General features: G+C 35.3%; 1 protein-coding gene across 1 annotated transcript in view; it reads left to right on the top strand.

Annotated features, from left to right (window-relative positions):
- The window catches only part of LOC145688324 (V-type proton ATPase 21 kDa proteolipid subunit c''-like), a 31,296-nt gene that overhangs the window by 1,848 nt on the left and 6,237 nt on the right, over window positions 1-23,211 (top strand). The window contains exons 2-6 of the mRNA XM_081762376.1: window positions 6,170-6,218; window positions 6,641-6,724; window positions 12,312-12,459; window positions 17,734-17,869; window positions 22,088-22,203. Coding sequence (XP_081618502.1) covers window positions 6,170-6,218; window positions 6,641-6,724; window positions 12,312-12,459; window positions 17,734-17,869; window positions 22,088-22,203 — 533 coding nt within the window. The remainder of the gene's footprint in view (window positions 1-6,169; window positions 6,219-6,640; window positions 6,725-12,311; window positions 12,460-17,733; window positions 17,870-22,087; window positions 22,204-23,211) is intronic.

The raw sequence follows: 23,211 nt of genomic DNA, 5'->3' as shown, positions 1-23,211 counted from the left end.
ATATATATATATATATATATATATATATATATATATATATATATATATATATATATATATAATCATTTTTTAACTTCTTATACACAAAAATAAGTGCTTTTTTAAAAAAAAAGATACACAAATAACTAGCAAGTTTTATGTAGTATTTTTACTTCAAAATATCACACACGCTCTTTTTGAAACAAAAAATAAAACATGAGAGATATACATTTATATGATAATCTTTCAAGCTGCACATCAAGAGCTTGGTTTCGGGTGGTTCTGTACATTCTTGAAATTTTTTAAGTTTTAACGTTCATATGCATTGTATGAATATTTCGAACAACTTTTTCATTCATTAATCACATATGTAATAATGTTACCACGTATCAGGTGCTTGGAATCGGTAGAATTCTGAATTCTATAATGTACTGACTGTTTCTTAAGCTTGTTCAGAATCGGAAAGTACCAAATTTTCTAATAATGGATCATATGCGTAATACTGTTCATCAGATCGTGCGGTTTCCTAGACTTGTAACCATCATCACGGTTCACCCAGTCCTTAAGGTTTTAGAATTTTTAACAACAGGAATTCAACATATTACGAAATATATATATATATATATATATATATATATATATATATATATATATATTTAAGAAGAGTGGAAAGAATCAATTACTTTTCAAATTCACAAGAAAGGCGACAAAACTGAATGTAATAATTATCGAGGCATTTCTCTTAACATTCTATTAACAAGATTGATTCCATACGCAGATGAAATTATTGGAGATTATCAGTGTGGATTTAGGGAACTCGATCAACTATCGACCAGATATTTACTATTCGATAAATACTCGAAAAGAATTGGGAATATATTACCCAGTACATCAGCTGTTTATTGGTTTTAAAAAGGCTTACGACTCGGCTAGGATGGAAACATTTTACAACATTCTTACAGAATTCGGAATACCGAAAAAGCTAGTTAGATTGATTAAAATGTGTTTAAAGTGTTTAAGTGAATCCAAAAGTAAGGTCCAAGCAGAAAAATTCTTGTCCATGAGCTTCCACGTCGAGAATGGTCTGAAACAAGGAGGTGCGTTATCGCCATTATTGTTCAGCTTTGTTCCGGAGTACGCTATAAGGAAAATTAAAGATAGCAACCAGGCCCTAGAGCTGAATTATATTCACCAGGTTACGGCGTATGCTGATGATGTAAATTTAATAGGGGATGGTAGGAGAACAATAGAAAGAAATGCAGAGTTCTTATTAAACGCTTGCAGGAACTTGGGTTTAGAAGTAAATGCAGAGAAAACTAAATACATGGAAGTTCACCGGGATCGTAATATCGCAAATTAGGGATGCGTTAAAATATCAAATAATACTTTCGACAAAGTGGATACTTTCAAATATCTGGGATCAATATCGCCATACCAAATTATATCCACAAAGAAATTAAATGTCGACTGAAATCAGGAAATTCGTGTTATTATTCAGTCCAAAGTATTTTGTCGTCGCGAATTCTGTCTAGGAATTTAAAGCTTAAAATATATGAAACGATAATCATGCCTGTTGTGTTTTCGAGTTGTGAAACATGGTCGCTTGAGGGAAGAACGCAGACTGAAAGTATCTGAAAATGAAATCCTGAGACGAATATTCGGACCCAAGAGGAACGGGAATGAGGGAAACTTCATAACGAAGAACTGCATAATTTATACGGTTTACTTATCATCATTACGGTCATCAAGTCTAGGAGGCTCAGGTGGGCAGATCATGCAGCCAGAATGGAAGAAGGTAGGAACGCTTTCAAAGTTTTAACTGGAAATCCAATCGAAAAACGTCCATTAGAAAGACTTAGGCGCAGATGAGAGGACGATATTAAAATGGATCTCGCAGAAATAGGAATACAAAGTAAAAACTGGATCCAGTTGGCTAAGGATTGAAGTCAGTGGAGGGCTTTTGTGAACGCGGCATTGGACCTTCGGATTCCATAGCCCATAGAGAGAGAGAATATATTTAAGTTAAGCATAACTGCACAACAACCATGAGTGAGTGGTTAGCTTTTGCGCTTCTATCGGGAAGTCCGGGATTCAACCTCGCAATGGGCCATTTTGACAAAGGTTTTTCTTAATTGTAGAGTATCTGTGAATGTAGAGATAATGCGTGTACTATGAGTTCTGGCCGACTTCCTTTCTTATCGTTGTTGTTACTAATTATCAGCAGTGACGGATTTGCGAAGGGGGTTAAGGTGGTAATGTTTTACGGGTGAAGCTTGTACCCCGAAATTAAAGAATTTCTAAAACAAACGAAATATTTGTTATGCGTTTACTCATAAGCTCTTCCCAAATAAAAATTAGGTATTTTTAGAAAAACTAAGCATTAATAAGAAAAACCCCTCACAAAATACTTTTCTAAATCCACCACTGATTATCAGTATAAAATGGTCTTCAAGGTTGTATCCGGAAGGTTATTGCTGATTATACAAACAAAACAAAGTATTAGTTATGCTTGTACTCATATACTCCCAAATAAAAATTAGGTAATTTTAGAAAAACAAACATTAAGCAGAGAAACACTTCCCAAAATTATTTTCTGAATCCGCTACTGATTCTTGTATAAAATGGTATTCAAGTTGGTATCCGGAAGATTATTGCTAAATCATTGCACAGCTACAGTATAGCTAGAATGTGGAAGTACGCTTTGACAGATGTACTGAAAAAAGTACGCTCTGACTGATATATTGAAAAACAAAAGTTTAACTTACGTGCTAGAAGCTAGAGTAGGCCTACTAATCTCTAGGAAATGAAACACGGATCACTAAAAAGAAATGATGTAGAAAAGAATAAAAATGTCGATAACTCAGAAGTTAAAATAAAGTTAAATATCTTCTGTAGTTGCCCTCAAATACTATTCTACGTACTTTATGTTTACTTTAATTCATAAAACATGTGTTCCATCCATCATGATGGTGAATTCCGGAGCGAAATATAGCATTTAGGTCATGAAATCTTATTTAGCTGTAGAGTATACTATAAGAAAGCTATTTAAATAGAAAAATCATGAAAATGGAAAAAGCCAAAATTTCCAAAATTCTAGTCTTTTTTCCCCAAAAAAGCCGGCTTTTTATGTGCAAAAAACCATCGATTCAAAAAAACCAGCATTTTTGCATCTCTACCTCTATAAAAAATATTGCGGAACTACCGGAGAATTCTGAAACTTGGATATTTGGATAGGACATATACTAGTTCCTAAGTGGTCTTGACCCGACTACGATAGATCCCATAGCTTTAGAGCTATGGACCTTTAAAGGTAATTTTTTTTCATGTTTTCGTCAGCCTCTAACTCCGAAAGGAAGCGTTTGTGCACCTAGGTTGGTGTATACTTTTTGTGTATTCTGTATTGTTAAAGGTATGTGCCAAATATATATATATATATATACATACACGAGATTTTTCTGTTCGCAGGCAGAGTAGGAAGTTTGTCATAGGTGAATTGTTCTGATTTTCACCCGGTAGCCATGTATTCCAATCGGCTATAATTTATATGAAAGATTCAAAAACAATGGGACATATTTACTTCCAGTGTACGAATCACCTCTTTTTTTTCTTTCTTTTTTTTTTCCTTGGTTAGAGCTTTATTTTAGAATATGTTTTCAGTTTCCGTAGACGATCATCCAAAGTATAAATACTGGACCTTCCCTAATGTAACCTGATGTTCGTCATCGTGATGACAGGTTATTATTGAAAACCGCACAAAATGTACGTACATATTTTGGAATGAAACAGTTATTTGATGAAGTATAACCTTCTACCGGATGGATTGTCGTCTTCTGAACTTATAGTTTAGTAGATTTGTTTCCAATAGTTTGTGCTGCACCAGCGGACTTTAGAGTATTCGTAAGATGTACTAGACTCGGAGAGTAGAAAGAGTCGAGCAAATCTTGTATGTTACTCCAGCATATAGATTGCTTCCAGTTTTTTCTATTTTCAACCCTGTTTGCTTTATTTTCATTTAAATATACAGGATGCACCAAAAGTGTGAAGACATAAGTGGTAAACGCTGCAAAATATAACAAAGGTAACAATATAGGTGGAGGAAAATGACGTCCACCATCTTGAATTTTAAGCGTTATCCCAAGTGGAAACAGTAGCTTGTAATACATCATGTTTGTATCAGCTTTTCGTACAAATGGAATGGCATTGCTATTTTTCCTCTAGCTCTAGCCGTTACAAAGTTATTGTTTTTTGGGTCCCTAACGACAGAGGTTAGTCATACGGCAAGGACTACTCACTGTTAGAGGAAGTGTTCAATGTGTTCCTCAATCGGGTCGATTATCAGATCGATTCTGAGTTCCCAGTCACGTCAAACATTGCCCAAAGTGTCGACTGTGATGTTTGAACATTGAAATTCTTTACTTGACATGCTGAATATCCTTGATTTTCACTGCATTCACAACAGACTTCACATAGCCCCACAGGAGTAGTCCAGGGGAACGAGATAGTCACTCCACAGGACCTTGTCGACCAGTCCACGCATTAGGAAACTTCTGACCGAGGCATCACGGCCGCAAGTACCATAATGGGTGCAGTCCCATCGTACTGGGAAAAATTAGAGAATAACGTATCCTACGGGATTTGACCCATGACCCAGCAAGATTTCGTCTTCTAACATGTGCCGATAGCCCACTGATATTTGGGTCCTGTCGATAAAGAATGGACCCAGAACACGAGTCTCTCACCGGCACACCACACCAACAACATGCTGGGAACACCTGTGGATGCGTTAAACCAATACAGATTACTTGACCAATACCAGCCGTTCGGGAAGGTTCTAGAATATAGGCCCCTATATAGATTAGTAGCTAGGTTGAGTTCTTTCTGTACCAGAGTTTAATATTTCATTCACATAGTATTGCTGAACGAGCGTTAGCGAGTGAAGGCGGGTTAAAGCTCCGCAGGGCACGTTGTTTGTCTTTATTGCAGCTAAATGGGAAGGGGGACTTGTGTTGTAGTACCTTGCCCACACGTTCTGTTTGCTAACGTAAATGTTTGGCTCATCAATAAGCAGTACGTCTGTAGCCCCGTGTGCAAATTTCAGACGACGATCTGGATTATCTTCTGTAAGGTGTTGAAATTGCAGCTTATAAGGGAACCAGTGCGACTGACATTATTTTCGTGGGCTAGGGTACGCGTGTTTCTCTTGGGACTTATATTAAATGATGCCAACACTGCCACACTTGCTGCCTCGTTTGTTACTGTGCGTGGTCTACCAGTCTTGGGTCGATCTGTCAGAAACCCGGCTTCTTGAAACTTTCTTAGCGTTTTGAACACAGTACTATTGCTGATAGAAGTCCTTTCCGGATGACTGTGCTTAAGATCGTCTGTAATCACTCTGGTGCTTTGTGTTCCAGAGATCAGCACAATCTTAATGCATTCTGTATGCCTCGAGGCTATCTGCTAGTCAGCCACCCGCAACGATGCAAGCAAAGAAACAGTCGTAGCTTCGTAATGGTTAGTGCTAGATCAAAAGTAACAGTACCATTCGATTTCTACGAAAATTTGCTATTAAATTGACGTATCACATGCGGAGGTTTCCCTTTAAGACAAATTCAAGATGGCGGATGTCATTGTGATAACGCTCTCACACGCACAACGTCCCAATGTGAATTCAACATTCCAGCGAAAGTTCGCAACCATTCGAATAAGTTAGAAACAGCGAAATGCAGAAAATGCTGAGAAGATTAAATTTGGAAAATATTGGCTAGGACCAAAAATTTAACTCAAATTATTCATTTGAATTCAAGGATGGTGCCACGGCCTCTTTTTTCCACTACTTGCGGACTCATGGCATTGAGGTGAATTTTTTTAAACAATTTACTGAATAGAGTGGCTTCTGGAAATGTTGAACATGCCTGCTGTCTGTTGTGCCCTTATTCAAATTGCAATATTATTCAAATATTCTGTGTACTTTTCTCAAAATTGAGTGGGAATATTTGCGTTGATGCATTACATAATTGATATTGAATGGTATATGAAGACCTAGAATTTTATTACTAGTATAGGACATGAGGTTGTTGTATTATATATTTGCTAATTCCACATATTTTTGTATTTAATTGTGGATATACATGTTTTCTTGTGGAAAGGATGATAGTTGTATTTTCTTACGTTGAATTATTTTTATTTTCAGTTTTGTATTATGTTCTGACCGGAAAAGGTGAACGGGTTAGTGTAGCATGGTAAGTACCATCTACATTTGCTTCCAATTTTTGTAATATTTATCTTAAGTCTTTCTGAAACTTAGCATCAGAAGAAATGTTTGTGAATCTTGATGTAGGTGTTAAACACAGTTATCAAATATGTGTAGTATTGACTGCCATTAGACTTGAATAATTGACTTTAATTCACTTCAAGATCTCTTAAGTTTTTCACTTTCAGTAATTTGTCAGTATTTGAATAACCGAGTCCAATAGGACCATAGGAATTTTAAGATATGTTGCGAGTTATTTAAAATTTGTATTCGTATCAGATTAGTTTCTTTCGTAATTTAATTTCTGAACAATAGTCAGTTCATATCAAAAGATAGGAAATTTTCTTGAAATACATTTTTACAATTGTAAATCTGATGTGGTGATTGCAGTTCCTTTCTCCTTTTCCGTAGGTTTCTCACAGATACCTCGCCTTACATGTGGGCTGTTGTTGGGATTGGGCTTTCAGTAGCGTTGTCTGTCGTTGGAGCTGCAATGTAAGTTTTCAAATAGTAAGATCAATGTAAAACAAAAGTTTTAATAAATGTGGCATCGTGCAAAAGTGTTTTGGATGTAATGATGCCGTTAAAATTGCTGTTGTGTGCAGTACATTGAATTTAGAACTGCACATTACGATACAATCTAAATACATTAATCATTTTGTGTTTACAGAAATGGATAAATTGATGTTTCACTTTTCGTATGATCTATAATATTCAGGCTAGTTTCTTTTCAGAATCTGTACTTGCAAAAACTTGTTAAATTCTCTCTCTCTCTCACTCTCACTTTCATATGTACCCTGTTTATATTTGTATTTTCCCAGTGACGTGGCACTTCTGCTCCTGTTTGTTTGAGACATGTTTGAATATGAATGGTAGAAACATCCATTCGTAGGCATAATTGATGTGGATAACCAAGGTGGAAAAAATCATGATTGCTTTTATTATTATTATTTAAATCAAATCGTTCTTCTCGTATAATACAAGTCACAAAATGAAGGAAAAACATTGCGAATTGGTATTAACTGTTAATTATACCATTTAAGTGAAAGTATTGGAGTTGAATTTTGAATTACTCCCCAATCGCTAACCTGTTTTAATCCGAAACACTGTTCCTTAAACATTAAGGAAAATGTACGGCAACGTTTATCAACATGACACTTTTTAATAACGAAAGTTAGTGATATTTGGCAGGGGCATATTTTTAAAAAATCGGAACTAGCTTGCGGCACGAAATACATATAAAATACGTAAATTTCGCCTCAAGTCATAAAATCTAAAAATAATAATAAGTTTTGGAGAGAGAATCGGATCCCTTTAAATACGCCCCTATTATGTGGTAACAAATAAACAGATGTGCGCATGAGGGATTTCGACTTTAATGTTGATTGTGATTTCCCCGTTGGAATAGTTAACACTTTTAGAGCTATAGATGTTACGAAGAGAAGAAAGCAGGATTGGCACGTTACCCGTTCAAAACGGGATTTTCCCTAATCATCATTTGCATGGCACTCGCTTTCATACTGTGCTGTACATATATTTAAGTCTTATTGTAGCATGATTATTATCTTCCATAATGGAAATAACAGACCAGAAACGGAATTTTACTTATTTTCACTTTATTTCAAAATTTGATTTAAATCAACGATCTATTAAAATGCAACAATAGCAATTAAAAGCGCCTGAGCTCCAACCTATAACTTTAGCTTTCAAATCTTTCATGTACGGTTGTGTGTGATTTCACGTTTAACAGAGACAAACATTTTAAGTATTTGTACCTTAAATAGTCTAAATTAGTTAACTATATCTTTTTCATAAAGTTTATGATATAAAATTATTGTTCAAAACCTTTATATTTTAATAAGCCTTCTCTAAAATCAATGCATGTGAGTTGTGCTTCCATCTTCCGAGTTCTTTTAAACTATGTTTATATGTTTGTGGCCTTCCTTTCGACAATGAGATCTCGGAAACTACAGGCTCTAGAAAGATGGCGTTTTCACTGATCGATTGGACATTTTGCGTAGATTGTCCAGTTCTAATTGAGTTTTTTTTTTAAAAAACGTGGCCATTATTTCTTTATTACATTTTTTTAAGGGTAAGCTGGAAGCATTGAAATTAAAAAAAAAAAAAGCATCATATCTTGTGTGTTATACATTCTTACACCACAATGTTGTGTATTGGGGTTGTATATGTCTCAGGCGTTTGTTCCATGGCCAAATAATAGTGAAAAAGGAAGGATAACCATTTCTCGAGTCTTAAGACAAATCTTTATTTTTTGAGTGTTTTGCCCAATGAACACCATATACAACTGACATAATTAATTGTATATGTAATGTATTTGCTTATTACATACTGCATGCAAGAAGAAAGAAAACACTGGTCATAAATGAATTAGAAACTCCAACCGGAAGTAGGCTTAAATCTTACAAACGGTGCGAGTTATTGAGAAAAAAATAATCGAAAAAATCTCCCCTTTATGATACCCCTTGCCGTTTTTTTTTTTTTTTTTAGTCAAGACGTCTTTCACTTTTGTCTGTAAAGGGACATGTACATATGTTGTTAGGAATGAGAAGGAGATTTATGCTCATATGCGAATGATGCGCTGTGTAGAGAACGCAGGTTCAGCTAGTTTTTATGAAAAAAAAGATCAAGTGACTTAAATCAATCCACCCTGTGGATAACATTAGGGCAGTTTAAGAATTGCACCTGAGTACTTCCCTGTATCTTCCAGGTTAGGACGATGCATTGTCCCTGAGTATCCATTGGAGTACGGTATTTTCAATATTGCCCTGGCGTCCTGAGGCAGTTGCGGATTAAGAGGTGGCAAATAGCTTAGAAATATAGAATTTATTACAATTCGCATTAACGAATATGCTTATCAGACATCAGTAAATTACAAAACAGATATCAAAATATCTAAACCCATCTGCACTTGATCGCAACATTTTACTAGACCACATTAAGGTCATTTGTTTTTGTCCTTTTGTCTTACGAGGAAACCGATTCAAGTGTGACACGAAATTGTAGACGAGTTTATGCGTAAACGAAGTGTTTTTGTGTACAATTAAACCCATTAGAGGGAAAAACCCTCGATTCCGACCGTTCTGGAAATATAGAAAATTAAGGGGAAGGCTGGTGCTCCGATATTTTGCGAATTTTTGAATAGGTAGCGTTAGTACAAGTAAAAGAGTCTTATAAAAATTAGTAATTCCTTCATCGAGGAAACTGTAGTAATACGTCGCCTTAGAGATGAGGGTAACAAAACCGAAGAGTCTATAAAAAATTCTAGGGGAAGAATGTTTTGGACCTGGAAGGCGAAAACATCGAAGTTCCATTGTTGCCTTAAATAGGCGTATCAGGTATATAAGTTCAGGTTTCTTGGTACGCTGAATCGAATAAAAGTATCATCAGTCAAATAGGATGAAAAAGGTAAAAAATGGTGGCCGTCTGAACTTTCCAAACATACATAATATCTAAAATTATTAACCGATCGGAACTGTGTGATATACAGTATATAAGGCGTACCCGTTTTCGTTTTTTTTAAGTTGAAGATACTATTTTTGCTTATTGATTCATACATTGCGTTTTAATATATTTCACACAACTATACAGTGTCGTACTTACGTTTGCAACAATATGTGTTTATGATTCATATTATTTAATTTGTTTTTCTATAGCACTTTTGCACAGAACATTTTATTTTTGTTCACAAATAACGTCTGTGTTCCTTTGGTAATGTAATTAATACATTTTTATATCATCTTTTCTCGTTTTCTACAAACTAACGGCATGATATATTAGCATGTAATATGATACAATTTTGTTCTTCGTGTCAGTGGCGTTTGTTAGTCCTTAAGCTCCTTTTCCCGGCCCCGGGTAAAAGCTACGCCACTCATCTTAACATTCAACACCACTTTTATTCCACCTTGGTGCATCTTTCTTAACGTTTCAATGCAATTTTCAAACATATCCACTCAGATCATAGCCGAAAATTCGCAAAATATCGGAGCACCAACCTTCCCCTTATTCTTCTATATCTCCGGAACGGTTGAGATCGAGGGTTTTTTCCTCTAATGGGTTTAATTGTACACAAAAAACACTTCGTTTACGCAGAAACTCGTCAAGAATTTCGTGTCACACTTGAATCAATTTCCTCGTTAGTACAGTTGAAGCACTGGCTAACGTTTTTACTTTAATATCCTGGAATCAGAAAATCGATTAACTCCTCATAAACAAGGATGAATGCTCATTTGTATTCACAGATAAAATTATCTTCGGGACAGGGAGATTTCATCTTTGCAGAAAAACTTAAGGCCAGTGAAACCTATCAACTTGGCCACCTGCTTATTTTGGCCTAGTTCGTCTTGAACCTGCATTTTCCCGTAAGACATTCGTTACTTACTACTCTATAAGTTGGCCACCTGTCTATCTTGGAAGTTGGCCACACTGAAGCAATGTTTATCCTATGATGATGATAAATTTACCTGCGTATCTTGACCACGTAAAATACCGTTTTGTTGTTTTTCTTAACTCTTCCGAATTCTCATTTGAGGCAGATGTTCTGTTCTGTATTTGTGACTGGAGAAAAGAAGCAAGGATTCCCGCGATTTGCTCTTGGAGGTCAATGGCCAGAAGACTACCCTCATAAAGGGGTGGTGAAGGAAGATGTGAATAATTAAAAGCACGTACAGGAATTCAGGAAATGGTAGTACGTGTTTGTTTACCGTGTCTGTTTTGGCAAAACCATTAGCTATATCAGCTCCTCTCATCAGTGAGGAGCTTTAGTAATTCCGGAAAATTCTCAAGGTTAAAACTAACCATCTCAATTGTCAACTATTGGCACCTATCGGCTTGTCAAAAGATAGCGGAGTTTTTGAGATATGAATTCCCTCAAGATTTTCTCAAAACATCTTTTGCTCCGAGGGAAACACTTCTAGCTCATTAAAAGAAGTAGTTAACTACAATATTAGAATGCATATCTGCCCCCCCCCCAAAAAAAAAAAATAAATAAATAAATAAATAAAATAAAATAAATACGTCTAGAATGAACCACCATTCAGTAACAACTGAAAAGAAGTCATATAAATTGCATTTGAATTTCTCAGTTTATAACAGCTTTTCTTGTTTTCAATCTGAATAACTCAGTGTGCTATATCAATTTCAATAAACTGCGTACATACGCTTCTATTTCATGGTTGTTTGTGTTATTGTGCTTTCAATCCGAATAATCCAATGTACCAGATTAGTTTTCAGGAAGAGAAAGGTATGCATACATATTAAACATACTATAGTAATATTTTCTAGTATTGTATATTTTTATGATTACTCTATATACATTATTTATAAGTAGCTGTCGTGCCACTGCTTATTAAAATTTTACAATCAAGTAATACTAGAAACCCTATTCTAAAATGCACAAATCACACCTATTTTCTGTAAGTTGGCCACTTTTCGATGGAACCGATGGTGGCCAACATAGACAGGTTTCACTGTATATATATATATAATATACGAACTACGTTGCCAATAACTGCAACAAAATGTACAAGGTTGATCAAAAGTTAGTACATGGTAGCTTGGACGTATTCAGGCGTCGTCGTTTATATTTCATTAATAACTTGACAATCTGACAACTCATTTGCCCTGAAAAAAATCAGAAGGAATAGTGTATTCTTGGAGGCGAATGTTTTCGGACGATTTTCTCAAAAACAACTGATGCGATTTTGTTTATCTCATAAACAAAGATTTCATAAATAACCTTTGTATATGATAGTCATTTGTCAACAAATGTCCACAAAATGTAATTTATATTTGGGACAGAGTTTTCTTCAAGGCTTTCCGAAAACCTAGCTTTGTTCGTATTTCATAAATAAATGTTTCAGTAATAACTACAACATAACATGATTTAGTTTAAGAAATTGGATTGAGAAAGCTTAGTGCAGTGGTCTGCACCTTTTATTTTATGTGTTGTGATTGTGGTTATTCTTTAAAAGGAAAATGAGTGAAAATTAAAGAAAAAAGTGTATATAGCCTAGTTACCTAGCATTAAATGTGTGATTTGATATCTATGGGATTTTGCTTATAGAGGAATCCACACAACCGGAGTGAGCATCGTTGGAGGCGGTGTGCGAACTCCAAGAATCAAGACTAAGAATCTCATCTCTGTAATTTTCTGTGAAGCTGTAGCTATTTATGGGCTTATTACAGCGATTGTCCTCTCTGGTTTGTTGGAGGTACGTATGCTTTCCACTTTTCTTGATGTCACTATTCAGATTCTTTAATTCCAACAGTGTCACTTTAGTTTGTTAGGGAAGAAGGGGAAGTATCTTTAGTTGCAACAACTATGTGCCTGTACACTACAGCAGATACGCATCCTATAATATTTTTACGTGTAGAGGGAAAGTGTAACCAGCTGACCCGTTATTATTGAGATCAGCAGTGATAAGCCCCCGAGCATCCTATCAGCACGTAAAAGTTGTTCTTCTAGAGTTAAAACACACAAAATTTACGTAGTTTTTAGTTTTAAAATCGTGGTTTTGAAACTTTGGTATGAGTCGCAACCTGGCGAAGGTTTTTTGTACAGGCTAAAGGAGATATTATTCATTGTATCCATATTAGAAATAAAACCCGCTTATAATACCAGGAGAGGCTAGCAAGGGTACCATGAAATGTGAAGCGTTCAGAGAGGGAAGTACAATGCAAGTGGATTGGAAATCAAGATTAAGGAAGTAGAGATTTTGTGAAAATAAATTTGTTATAGGGCAGGCGCGTTAAAATCCGTAACGAGTGAGTTAGAGAGATACAGGATGGGCCTAGGGAGTTCAAGAAGTTAGGTGGGAAGGAAATGGATATGGGAATTCCGGAAATTTTACGTTCTTTTACGGGGAAGGAACTAAAAATCACCAGTTAGGAACAGGATTTTTCGTTCACAAACGAATATTACCAACAATTAAACGGGTTGAATTTGTCACTGACAGACTTTCTTTTATTACTCTTAAGGGTCTGTGGTGTGATATTATTGTTTTAAATGTACATGTCCCAACAAAAGATAAGGATGACGATATAAAAGACAGTTTTTACGAAGAAGTGGAACGGATATTTGACCAACTCCCGCGATACGATATGAAAATTCTATTAGGAAATTTCAATGTGAGGTAGGACGAGAGGATATTTTCAAACCAATTATAGGGAACGAAAGTCTGCATAAGGAAAGTAATGTCAACGGTGTTAGACTCGTGAACTTTGAAGAGTACAAAATTCCCACATCGCGACGTTCATAAATACACTTGGACCTTACCAGACGGAAAAACACACAATCAAATTGATCACGTTTTACTAGATAGAAGAAGGCCGGTCGTTTAGAGGGGCTGATTGTGACACTGATCACTACCTGGTAGCAGCGATAATAACAGAGATTATTGTTGAATAAAGGAAATATTCAATGTCCGAAAACGGAGAGATTTAATGTAAAAAAAATTAGAAGAGAGCCAGGTAAGAGAGAAATACCAGATTGAAGTTTCGAATAGATTCTCGGTTTTAGAAGATTCGTAGTGCATTAATGTTGAGGATACTTGGATTGAAATTAAAGATAGCATTAAAATTTCAGCAAAAGAAAAACTGGGACACGCGGAAATACGTAGGAACAAACCATGGTTCAACCAGGAATGCATTAAACTGGCGGAGAAGAGAAAACGGGCAAAATTACGTTGACTACAAATTCCGAATGAAATAACTACACAAAATTTTGCAGACGATCAGGCGGGAAACTTTCAAAACGTTTAGAACAAAGAAACGCGATCTTTTGAAAGCTAAAATTAAGCAACTTGAAGATAATAGTAAAAATATAAACATTCGGGACATGTATAAGAGGATCAACGAATTTAGGAAGGTTATCAACCTCGTGCTTATATATTAAAGAAAGCTGACGGAACAGTTCTGGTACGGATAGCATCTTAAATAGATGGAAAGATTTCTTTGATTTGTTGTACACGCAGCCAAAAACTAATATGCGTGGAGAAAAGGAGATACACACCGCAGAACCGTTTATTCCAGAACTCAACCGAATAGAAGTAGAAACCGCTATAAAGAAATTAAAGAAATACAAATCGGGGGTAGACGAAATTCCGGCTGAGTTAATTTTAGCTGGAGGCGAAAAATTTTGGAAACAAGATACACAAACTCATTCTCATCTGGAACAAGGAAGAATTGCCACAAGAGTGGAAAGAATCAATCATTGTTCCAATTCACAAGAAAGGCGACAAAACTGACTGTAGTAATTATCGAGGCATTTCTCTTCTGTCAACATCCTATAAAATCCTTTCAAATATTCTATTAGCAAGATTGACCCCATACGCAAATGAAATTATTGGAGATTATCAGTGGGGATTTAGACGAAATCAATCAACTATCGACCAAATATTTACCATTCGACAAGTACTCGAAAAAAAAAAGTGGGAATACAATACCCCGGTACATCAACTATTTATTGATTTTAGAAAGGCCTGTGACTCGGTTAGGAGAAAAACGTTATACAACGTTCTTACAGAACTTGGAATATGGAGATTGCTAATTAGATTAAGATATGTTTAAGTGAATCCCAAAGTAAAGTCCGGGTAGGAAAAATTTTGTCCACAAGCTTTCACGTCGAAAAGGCCTGAAACAAGGAGATCGTTGTCGTCATTATTATTCAACTTTGTTCTTGGAATACGCTATAAGGAAAATCAAAGATAGCAACCAGGGCCTAGAGTTGAACGGTATTCACCAGGTTATGGCATATGCTGATGTAAATTTGATAGGAGAACAATAGAAAGAAATGCAGATATCTTATTAAACGCTTGCAGGAACATGGGTTTAGAAGTAAATGCAGAGTAAACTAAATACATGGAAGTGCGTCGGGACCGTAATACAGCAAATTAAGGATGCATTAAAATATTAAATAATACTTTTGATAAAGTGGATACTTTCAAATATTTAGGATCAATATTAACAGACGAAAATCATATTCACGAAGAAATTAAATGTCGACTAAAAGCAGGGAATTCGTGTTACTATTCGGTTCAAAATCTCTTGTTGTCGCGAATTCTGTCGAGGAATTTGAATATATAAAATACATAAAACAATAATCATGCCTGTTGTTCTATATGGTTGCGAAACATGATCTCTTACTCTGAGGGTAGAACATAGACTGAAAGTATTTGAGAACAAGATCGTGAGACGAATATTTGGACCCAAGAGGAACGGGAATGGGGAATAGCGGAAACTTCATAACGAGGAACTACATAATTTATACGGTTTACCCAACATTGTTAGGGTCGTCAAGTTTAGGAGACTTAGGTGGTCAGGTCATGTAGCTAGAATGGAAGAAAGTAGAAACGCTTTCAAAGTCTTGACTGGAAGACCAATCGGAAAATGATCATTAGGAAGACTTAGGCGCAGATGGGAGGACAATATTAAGATGGATCTCGCAGAGATAGGAATACAAAGTAGAAACTGGATCCAATTGGCTAAGGATAGAAGTCAGTAGAAAGCTTTTGTGAACGCCACATTGAACCTCCGGGCTCCATAGGCCATAGTTAATTAGTTTAGAAAGTGATAGTAGGTATCTTGGGGATGAATCCCTAGCATTCTCACCTTGTGTAGAAGTACCTAATTTGATTAGCAGCAGATAGTTAAAAAAAAAAAAAAAAAAAAAAATCTAAGAGATAAGGGAATCACTTTTGTTTCGTCTCCTGACAAAATTGTAAAATAGATTTAGCAGGTTTTTGCTTCTATACCCCTGACATACAGTGAAAGAAGATATTAATAAACAGATGTTTCTGTATTCTTTGAACATTATCTATGATTTGAGCTTATTTTTTTTAATTGTGTTGAGTATTTATCTCCATTATTTCGAGTTACATTTTTGTGCCTATTTTTATAAATTTTAAGTGTCTATTTGTCTGCCTATTTTCCACATTTTTAATGCCTAAACATCCGGTCTCTGATGTCTGGATTCCATAGTTGTCCTAGGGAGGCCAAAGTAGAGTGCAAGTGAATAGTCATATAATGAACAATTGTTTCAGTAGTGATGTGGTAGGATGTATCGTTATACGCACAAGATGCAAGCACTTTACCACCATGGCAACGTAGACTATCGAAGAGAATGAAACAATCTTGGTAGCAGTCCAATCATTTTGGCCCTGATGTCCTGGTGTAATGTTCGTGGGTGATCTTATCTTCTTTTCATTCCATTGTAATATTTGGACAGTTGTTTTGTATTCTCTCCTTTATTTTTATTTATCGTGTAGGCTATCAATGTGGAACTTTAAAGTGAGTTTGATCGGGGTTGCCTCTGAAACTGGTTTACAGACTTGAATAAGTTTTACCCACCTCCAAGAAATTAATAATGTAAAAGTTATAGCACTATTCATAAATGAATTTTGCGAACTTCTATTTAAGCTCTTTCCTTATGTATTGATTTACTGCTAATTGAGTGCATATAACCGTATGGATGCTGCATGGAAACTCTGGGTTCCATAGGCCACACAGTTAGTTGTGTGCAAGTTACATTGTTTAAACTTTGCAGAAAGATTGCTGTGCTAGTGCCGGTGTCGGTTAACATTGGAGGACCTCTGTTTCCATCAACTCCCTCTTGGCTATATGGTTAGCGTTCGATTCCGGTTGAAGCTAGTTACTGATTCCAGTTGAGCTGTATGCCCATGTCTCTTATAAGGTCAGTGCTGAATGAGATGCTGAACTGGAAATCAGCTAACTCAGTCTCCATGAAATATGAGAAATCTACGTTACGAAATGGGTGCATTTATTCTGTTCGAGTGCGACAAGATGAATCGCGTTTTTTTTTTCTTCTTCAAAATTTGGCATGTGATCCCACGTAGCGTAGTCGCTAACGCTTTCTTTCACCGTTGGGATTCCCGGATTAGGTTTCCATTGGGGATACTCGGTGGAAAAAGTGTCAAAGTTTAGTCCACGTTGTATTTCGTGATTTAGTCCAGTCAGACTGTGTCAGACCATCCCCTGTTCTGGGATTCCATTTCCGCCCCTGGTTGTACTTCTTGAGTTTCTTCTATAGTATGCTTTGCTGGTTTTTCTTCATAAACCTATGTCTTGATATATCATCCCCATTCATCAGGTTCTACTTGTAAGGGATGTTTGATTAGGGGGTATCCACTTCTAAACGTTTTGTCACATTTAAAATGGTATATATGAATATTCCTGGCCCATGTTTTCCATGCACGTACCTCGTATAATGTGTGTTAATTTAGGTATCGTAAGCAGTTGAATCCATTCATTCTTGTCCTCAGTTGTAAAAGCTTGATAATTGCCCTGAGGCTAGTGAGGTTAGAATAAATTTGTGTATCATCTATCACGTATGCAAATTTGCAAGTGTAGTAATTTTTATTATTATTATTATTATTGTAATATAGTTTAACATTGTGTTATGAATAGAAAGTAGGTAGCTTTAGACTCTTATTATAAGTCACAGTGCAGGAATTTGGTGCTATTTACAGGAATTCACAGAATCTGAAGTAAGATCAAGAATAACCATAAGAAACCAAAACTGGATGGCAGGTTATGTGATGTTTGGTGCTGGTGTTAGTGTTGGATTGGTTAACTTATTTTGTGGAGTTGCTGTTGGGATAGTAGGTGAGTTGACGAAATAGAATATAATAGCTTAATTTGTATATTTTATATGTTCAGACATCTTACAGGTTATTCTTTGTAACATGACAGCAAACAGCAAATTAAAATACATGAATTTGGCAGAAAACACTAAGAATTTCCATCAATAAATTTCTAAACATTTACTCGTAAACTTTCTGTAGTATGCTTAACGTTAATGAAATACAGTTTATGATGGTAGAGACTGGTTCATATGTAATTCTGTAAGTATATATTAAAAGAAGTGATGAAGAAATAATACCAGAATGCATAGCAGTTTTGGTTTCACGTTGTCACGAAGCTTTCCTCGCTGCTTTGCTTGGTAGCGCGCGCAGTAATAGTAAAATCCATTTGTGAATATTTGTACTCGTGGTATAATTGTCATGTTAATAAATTGTATGTGAGAAACAGGCCAAAAATGCCAATCCTCAGAAATATTTCGTTGCAGGATCGCCGAGTTTTGTAAATCAGTGGAGGTGTTACAATTCAGTTTACGAATGCCACTCAGGCTTATCGGTGGTCCCCAAAGTTGGGATCGAACAAGGGGTCCCACGTACCAAATATATGAAAATTAGAAGTTAGGGAGTAGGGTACGGTATAAAGTGAGAATTGGGAATAAATGAAAGAATTGAGTAAAAGAATAAGAATTGAATGATCATAGCTTACACATTCATTTGGACATGCCAGTTAATAAGGCATTGTTCATGTAAAGGAAACAGATGCTGGTTTAGTAAGGGAGGAGAGTAACAAACATTAAAGAAAAACTAGAAACTGCTGATAGATATCGTATCCCGAAATGGAAACTAATACATAAAAAAAAAAAATGTTTTGTTTATCTATCAAGCAATTTCCTTAATTGTCGGTGTTATTTAAGCACAGTTAATCTACCTCAGTTGGCGATCACCAAGGCCGTGCCTCCTCCCCTCAAAATAAATAAATAAAAAAGCCCACAGAATCGCACTCAGAAAATATATATTGTTGCAAGCAGGGATATACGCAAGGGGTGGATCCTGGAGGTCCGAAATCCCAGATTTTCTGTAAACTTAGTCTAATTTTAGAAAAATTTTGCAAATCTTAATATAATTTATTCTCATATTGAATTTGGATCCTTCTCGAAATAAATTCCTGAATAGGTGTCTGATAGCAAGTATCCTGCTCGACAGCATGTAGTTGGATGATATATAGTCAACATACGATCCTCATCGTTATGTCTTTAAGTTCCGAGACTACAGCTCTCTAACTCTCGGGTCTAACTCTAGTAGATCTCCAATTGTTCACGGTGCTTGGTTAATGCCAAAAATTTTGTGCCTCACACTGGGAAAGGAAGCCAGAATTATGCCATCTTAGACAAACTACAAAAGTCCATAATGTAATGTGTCACGGGAAGGAAATTAGTTCATATGGCGTTATATTTTCTCAATATTGAAACCGGAAGTTATAATAATTTTCTACCACTTCCGGTTTTAGTAGAGAGATTAGCGCTATTAAGTTCTAATATGAGTAGCTGTGTTTTTTTTAAGGACATTTTCGTTTACGCGTATATCCACCGTCGCCCTGCTCTGATCGGGATCATATAGAATTATTGCTGGCAGTGACAACCTATCACAGCTTGGGGCATGTTTTTCGCATCAATAATCGTTTTGAAGGTATTCCTGTTTGCAGGAATATTATTAATCTGCACGCAATTATTTGGATATAGAATGTATTAGGGTATTATTTTAAGAGAGGTAAATGAAATGAAATAATTTTAAGTAGACGACAGCTCGTAAAACTTTAGGCTGTAGTTTGTGAACAAGAACGATCTGTTATTCTTAAAACTGTAAATAAATATAAACTGAATATTTGTCAGTTTGGTACACACGTTTGCTAAATATATGCAGATTACACGTTAGTCATCTGCAGAAAGTACACCACAATATGCCACCTGTTCTCTTAATCCAGGAGTTAGTTTTAGACATAAGTTAACATATACTTATCTAGACAATAATTGTATATCCATTTACTTTTCTAAATTTCAGACTGTTTTAATTGCATCGATATACATTCCATCACGTCTAGGTTTGTAATGACAAATATTCTATTACTACACAAAATATGTTTAAATTATCCTTCGAAAATATTACTTCATCTTTGGTGACAGAAAAAAAGAAAAAAAAAATATTTACCAGACTGAAATGAATGAACAAACTGAAGGTACTCGTACGTATTGTCTAGAATAGACTTAAAAATATGACGTTTTACAGTTTGTTAACCCAACGTGCAAAACCATATTTATTCTGTGTTTATTTTGTAAATTGAAGAGTTTGCTTTTACCTTGTTCGAATCGCACTTTATTCTACTTTTTCTAAATCTCCGATCAACTTGTGTAATTCATTTCAAATATTAGTATCATTTATTATTGAGTTTTTTTTAACGAATATTGAAAACTTATGTAGTTTGAGATCTCACTGAGATATTGGAATCTGGTGAGATAATATAAATAGATCAAGGCAGCGAAGCAGAATTAACTATTATTATTGCTTGAAGTTGACAAGTCATTTGGTCCGAGTCATTCTCTTTTTTAAACAGTTCTTTATTACAAAACATTAAAATACACTGATCTAGTTAATTATAAGAATTTTTGTTGGAACTATTTGCCTTATCCTGGTATTGGCTTCTCTGTTAGTAAGTGAATTGTGGTTGCTTTTTGTACCGACGCTAATAGATAGTGCTAGTATCAATGTCTATCGACTTTACTCCCATCTGAAAAGAATCGATGTAAGTATCTGATGGGTTGGTAGATCAACTGCATGGTCCTTTATCTACAATGCGATGTTGCCACATAGTGGAAATCACATCTTCAGATGACGAGCCCAAAAATGTAGCGGGGGTCGATATAAGTTAGGGGGTGCCAACCCAACCATATTATAGTTCATTTGCAAGTCTACCGTGAAAATTTTAGGGGGGCAGTCAGAATTTAGGGGGAGGGCCGGCCCACCCTAGACCCCCCGTCGATACGGGCCTATATATATATAATATTACACACTCAAAAATTGTTAATCATTGCTGGCATTGCTAAGTATTTTTTCATTGCTGGCAGATCCCAATCCTTCTTAGTCAATCTTTGAGCCTTGACTTAGTTCAGTCTTTCTTTCCTTCCATTGCTTCTTTTACAACAAATCTCCCAACATGTCCCTCCGGATTAAATTTCTTCTCGACGTTCTTAACCAGTTCTATTTCTTTTTAATTATAGGTAATTTTGTTCCTTTCTTTCATACTTCCTTCAGTACCTTTTCGTTCCACTTATCTAATTTATCCTTTTATCACTTATACATTTCTAAAGACCGTACTTGTAATCACTTTTGCATTTGTCGTTTCTGCACCAGAGTACTATCTTTTATATGGCACATTTGATTCAAAGACACGCAAAACAGGTTTTTTCCTAAAGGTTGTTTTTACCTTTCTTAGTATTTTGTTTCGCACTTCCTATCTTAGCTAATAATTCTATTTAGTCAATGTAAACAGTCACATGGTCTAAATTGCTCACTCCTACTAATTAGAATCACACGTGTTAGTCCGTCCGCACGAGAAATTTCGAAGAAATGCGAATTTTTATTTATTTTTTATTTTTATTTTATTTATTTATTTTTGCAGTACATAGCTAGAGCGATTGTCTCGTCTGAGTTCCTTAATGAAGTTGGAGTTAATATCTTACTGGGTAACGGTAACTTTCCTGTGGCTATGCATGTCATACAATGAAATATTTCGCGTGATCCTGTCTACTATCTTTATCAGAGTTTATCGTTGATACAAACAACTCCATTCCAGTCACCTCTCAGTTTGTCCTTTTTATTTTATATATTTATATTTTTCCTATTCCAGTGTATTATCATGATTTACATTATAATGTTCCACAAGAACCTTATCTAGAAATCGTATACAAATAACCCTTCTACCTTCAATCGAAATGCTGTCTTATTGCAGATAATACATTTCTCATCAATGATCTTTACCTGATAGTATTCGATCAATTTATTCGTGGTATTTATCTATTTAGAAATTGGTTACCTGCTTAGAAAAAGAAACTTAAGTAGCATTTTTTTTTTTTTTTCTGTTAAGGACACACTAGAGCAGTAGAGTAGTTCAAAGGAAAATTATTGTTACCGTTTAGCAGATTAAATCTTTGTTCGTTCTGTATTAATGTTTTACTCCTTTTATTTTTAGGGTCTGGAGCCGCTTTAGCTGACGCAGCGAATGCAAATCTCTTTGTAAAAATTCTAATTGTGGAAATCTTCGGGAGTGCTATTGGTTTATTTGGTCTTATTGTTGGGATTTACATGGTGAGTTCTTTGATCTACACAGTAAATTTGAATGTATTACGGTAATCGTCTACATTGTTAATCACTTACTTGTTAGCGGAAGCACTGGCACTCAAATCTCAATGCTATGAACTACCATCAATGTGACGACAAACTTGTAAATTGTTAAACAATGTCATTTTCTCTTTGTTGATTGCAATACGGAAATCCAGATATATCCTTGGAATGCTGTTATGATATTTAGGAGCTATTCCACTGTCACTAGTGAATGAAGAAAACTTATTAGAAATACTTCACACGTTAATATGAACATAATACTAAGTGAGAACTCCAGAGACAAGAATCTCAGTAGCAAAACAGATATCTTATGCGAACTATACAGTCACTGACAAAAGTTCTTTCCGTTTGATGAAATTAGTTTCGTAAATAACTTCAGAATAGAAGGATAATTTTAGTACAGTTTTCAGTAAATTAAAAAGAATATAGTTTTTTGTACATTCCAGCCATACCACCGTCATTCCAAAAATAAACTTTACCAAACTGAAAGAATTTCTGTCGCTGACTGTACATCGCATTCATGCAATACTGCTTCCTATATACGTATTTACAGATTAATTCTACAAAACTGAACAAGAATGAATATTTCCATTTATCTTAACTAGCTGAAATGCCCGATGTTTCCACTGAAAGATTAGGTATATGGAAAATATTTGGAAAGTATATTTGAATGTCCTTCCTCCTTAGGAATATGCATTTAAGTCAATTAATTTTAAAATTCAACTCGACATAAGTGCTAACTGTGTTGAAAAGTGCATTTCAGATGATGTAGCCGTTATTCTTTGCGAAAACTGTACTGTAAACTCACTTCCCCACTGGAATACACATTTCAGTAAAAGCAAATTGATTAAAAGCAGGGTTGTGAGAAATCGAGCTTTTAAAAAGAAAATCCAGTGGCTTTTATTGGGCAAAACTGGCTTATATTAAATTTTGTACGTACATTTAAAGCCGTATTCATACTTAAAATACCAT

The sequence above is a fragment of the Thermobia domestica genome, chromosome 6 (assembly GCF_964235325.1).
Source record: "Thermobia domestica chromosome 6, izTheDome1.hap1.1, whole genome shotgun sequence".
NCBI lineage: Eukaryota > Metazoa > Arthropoda > Insecta > Zygentoma > Lepismatidae > Thermobia > Thermobia domestica.
This window is presented reverse-complemented; position numbering and strand designations above follow the sequence as displayed.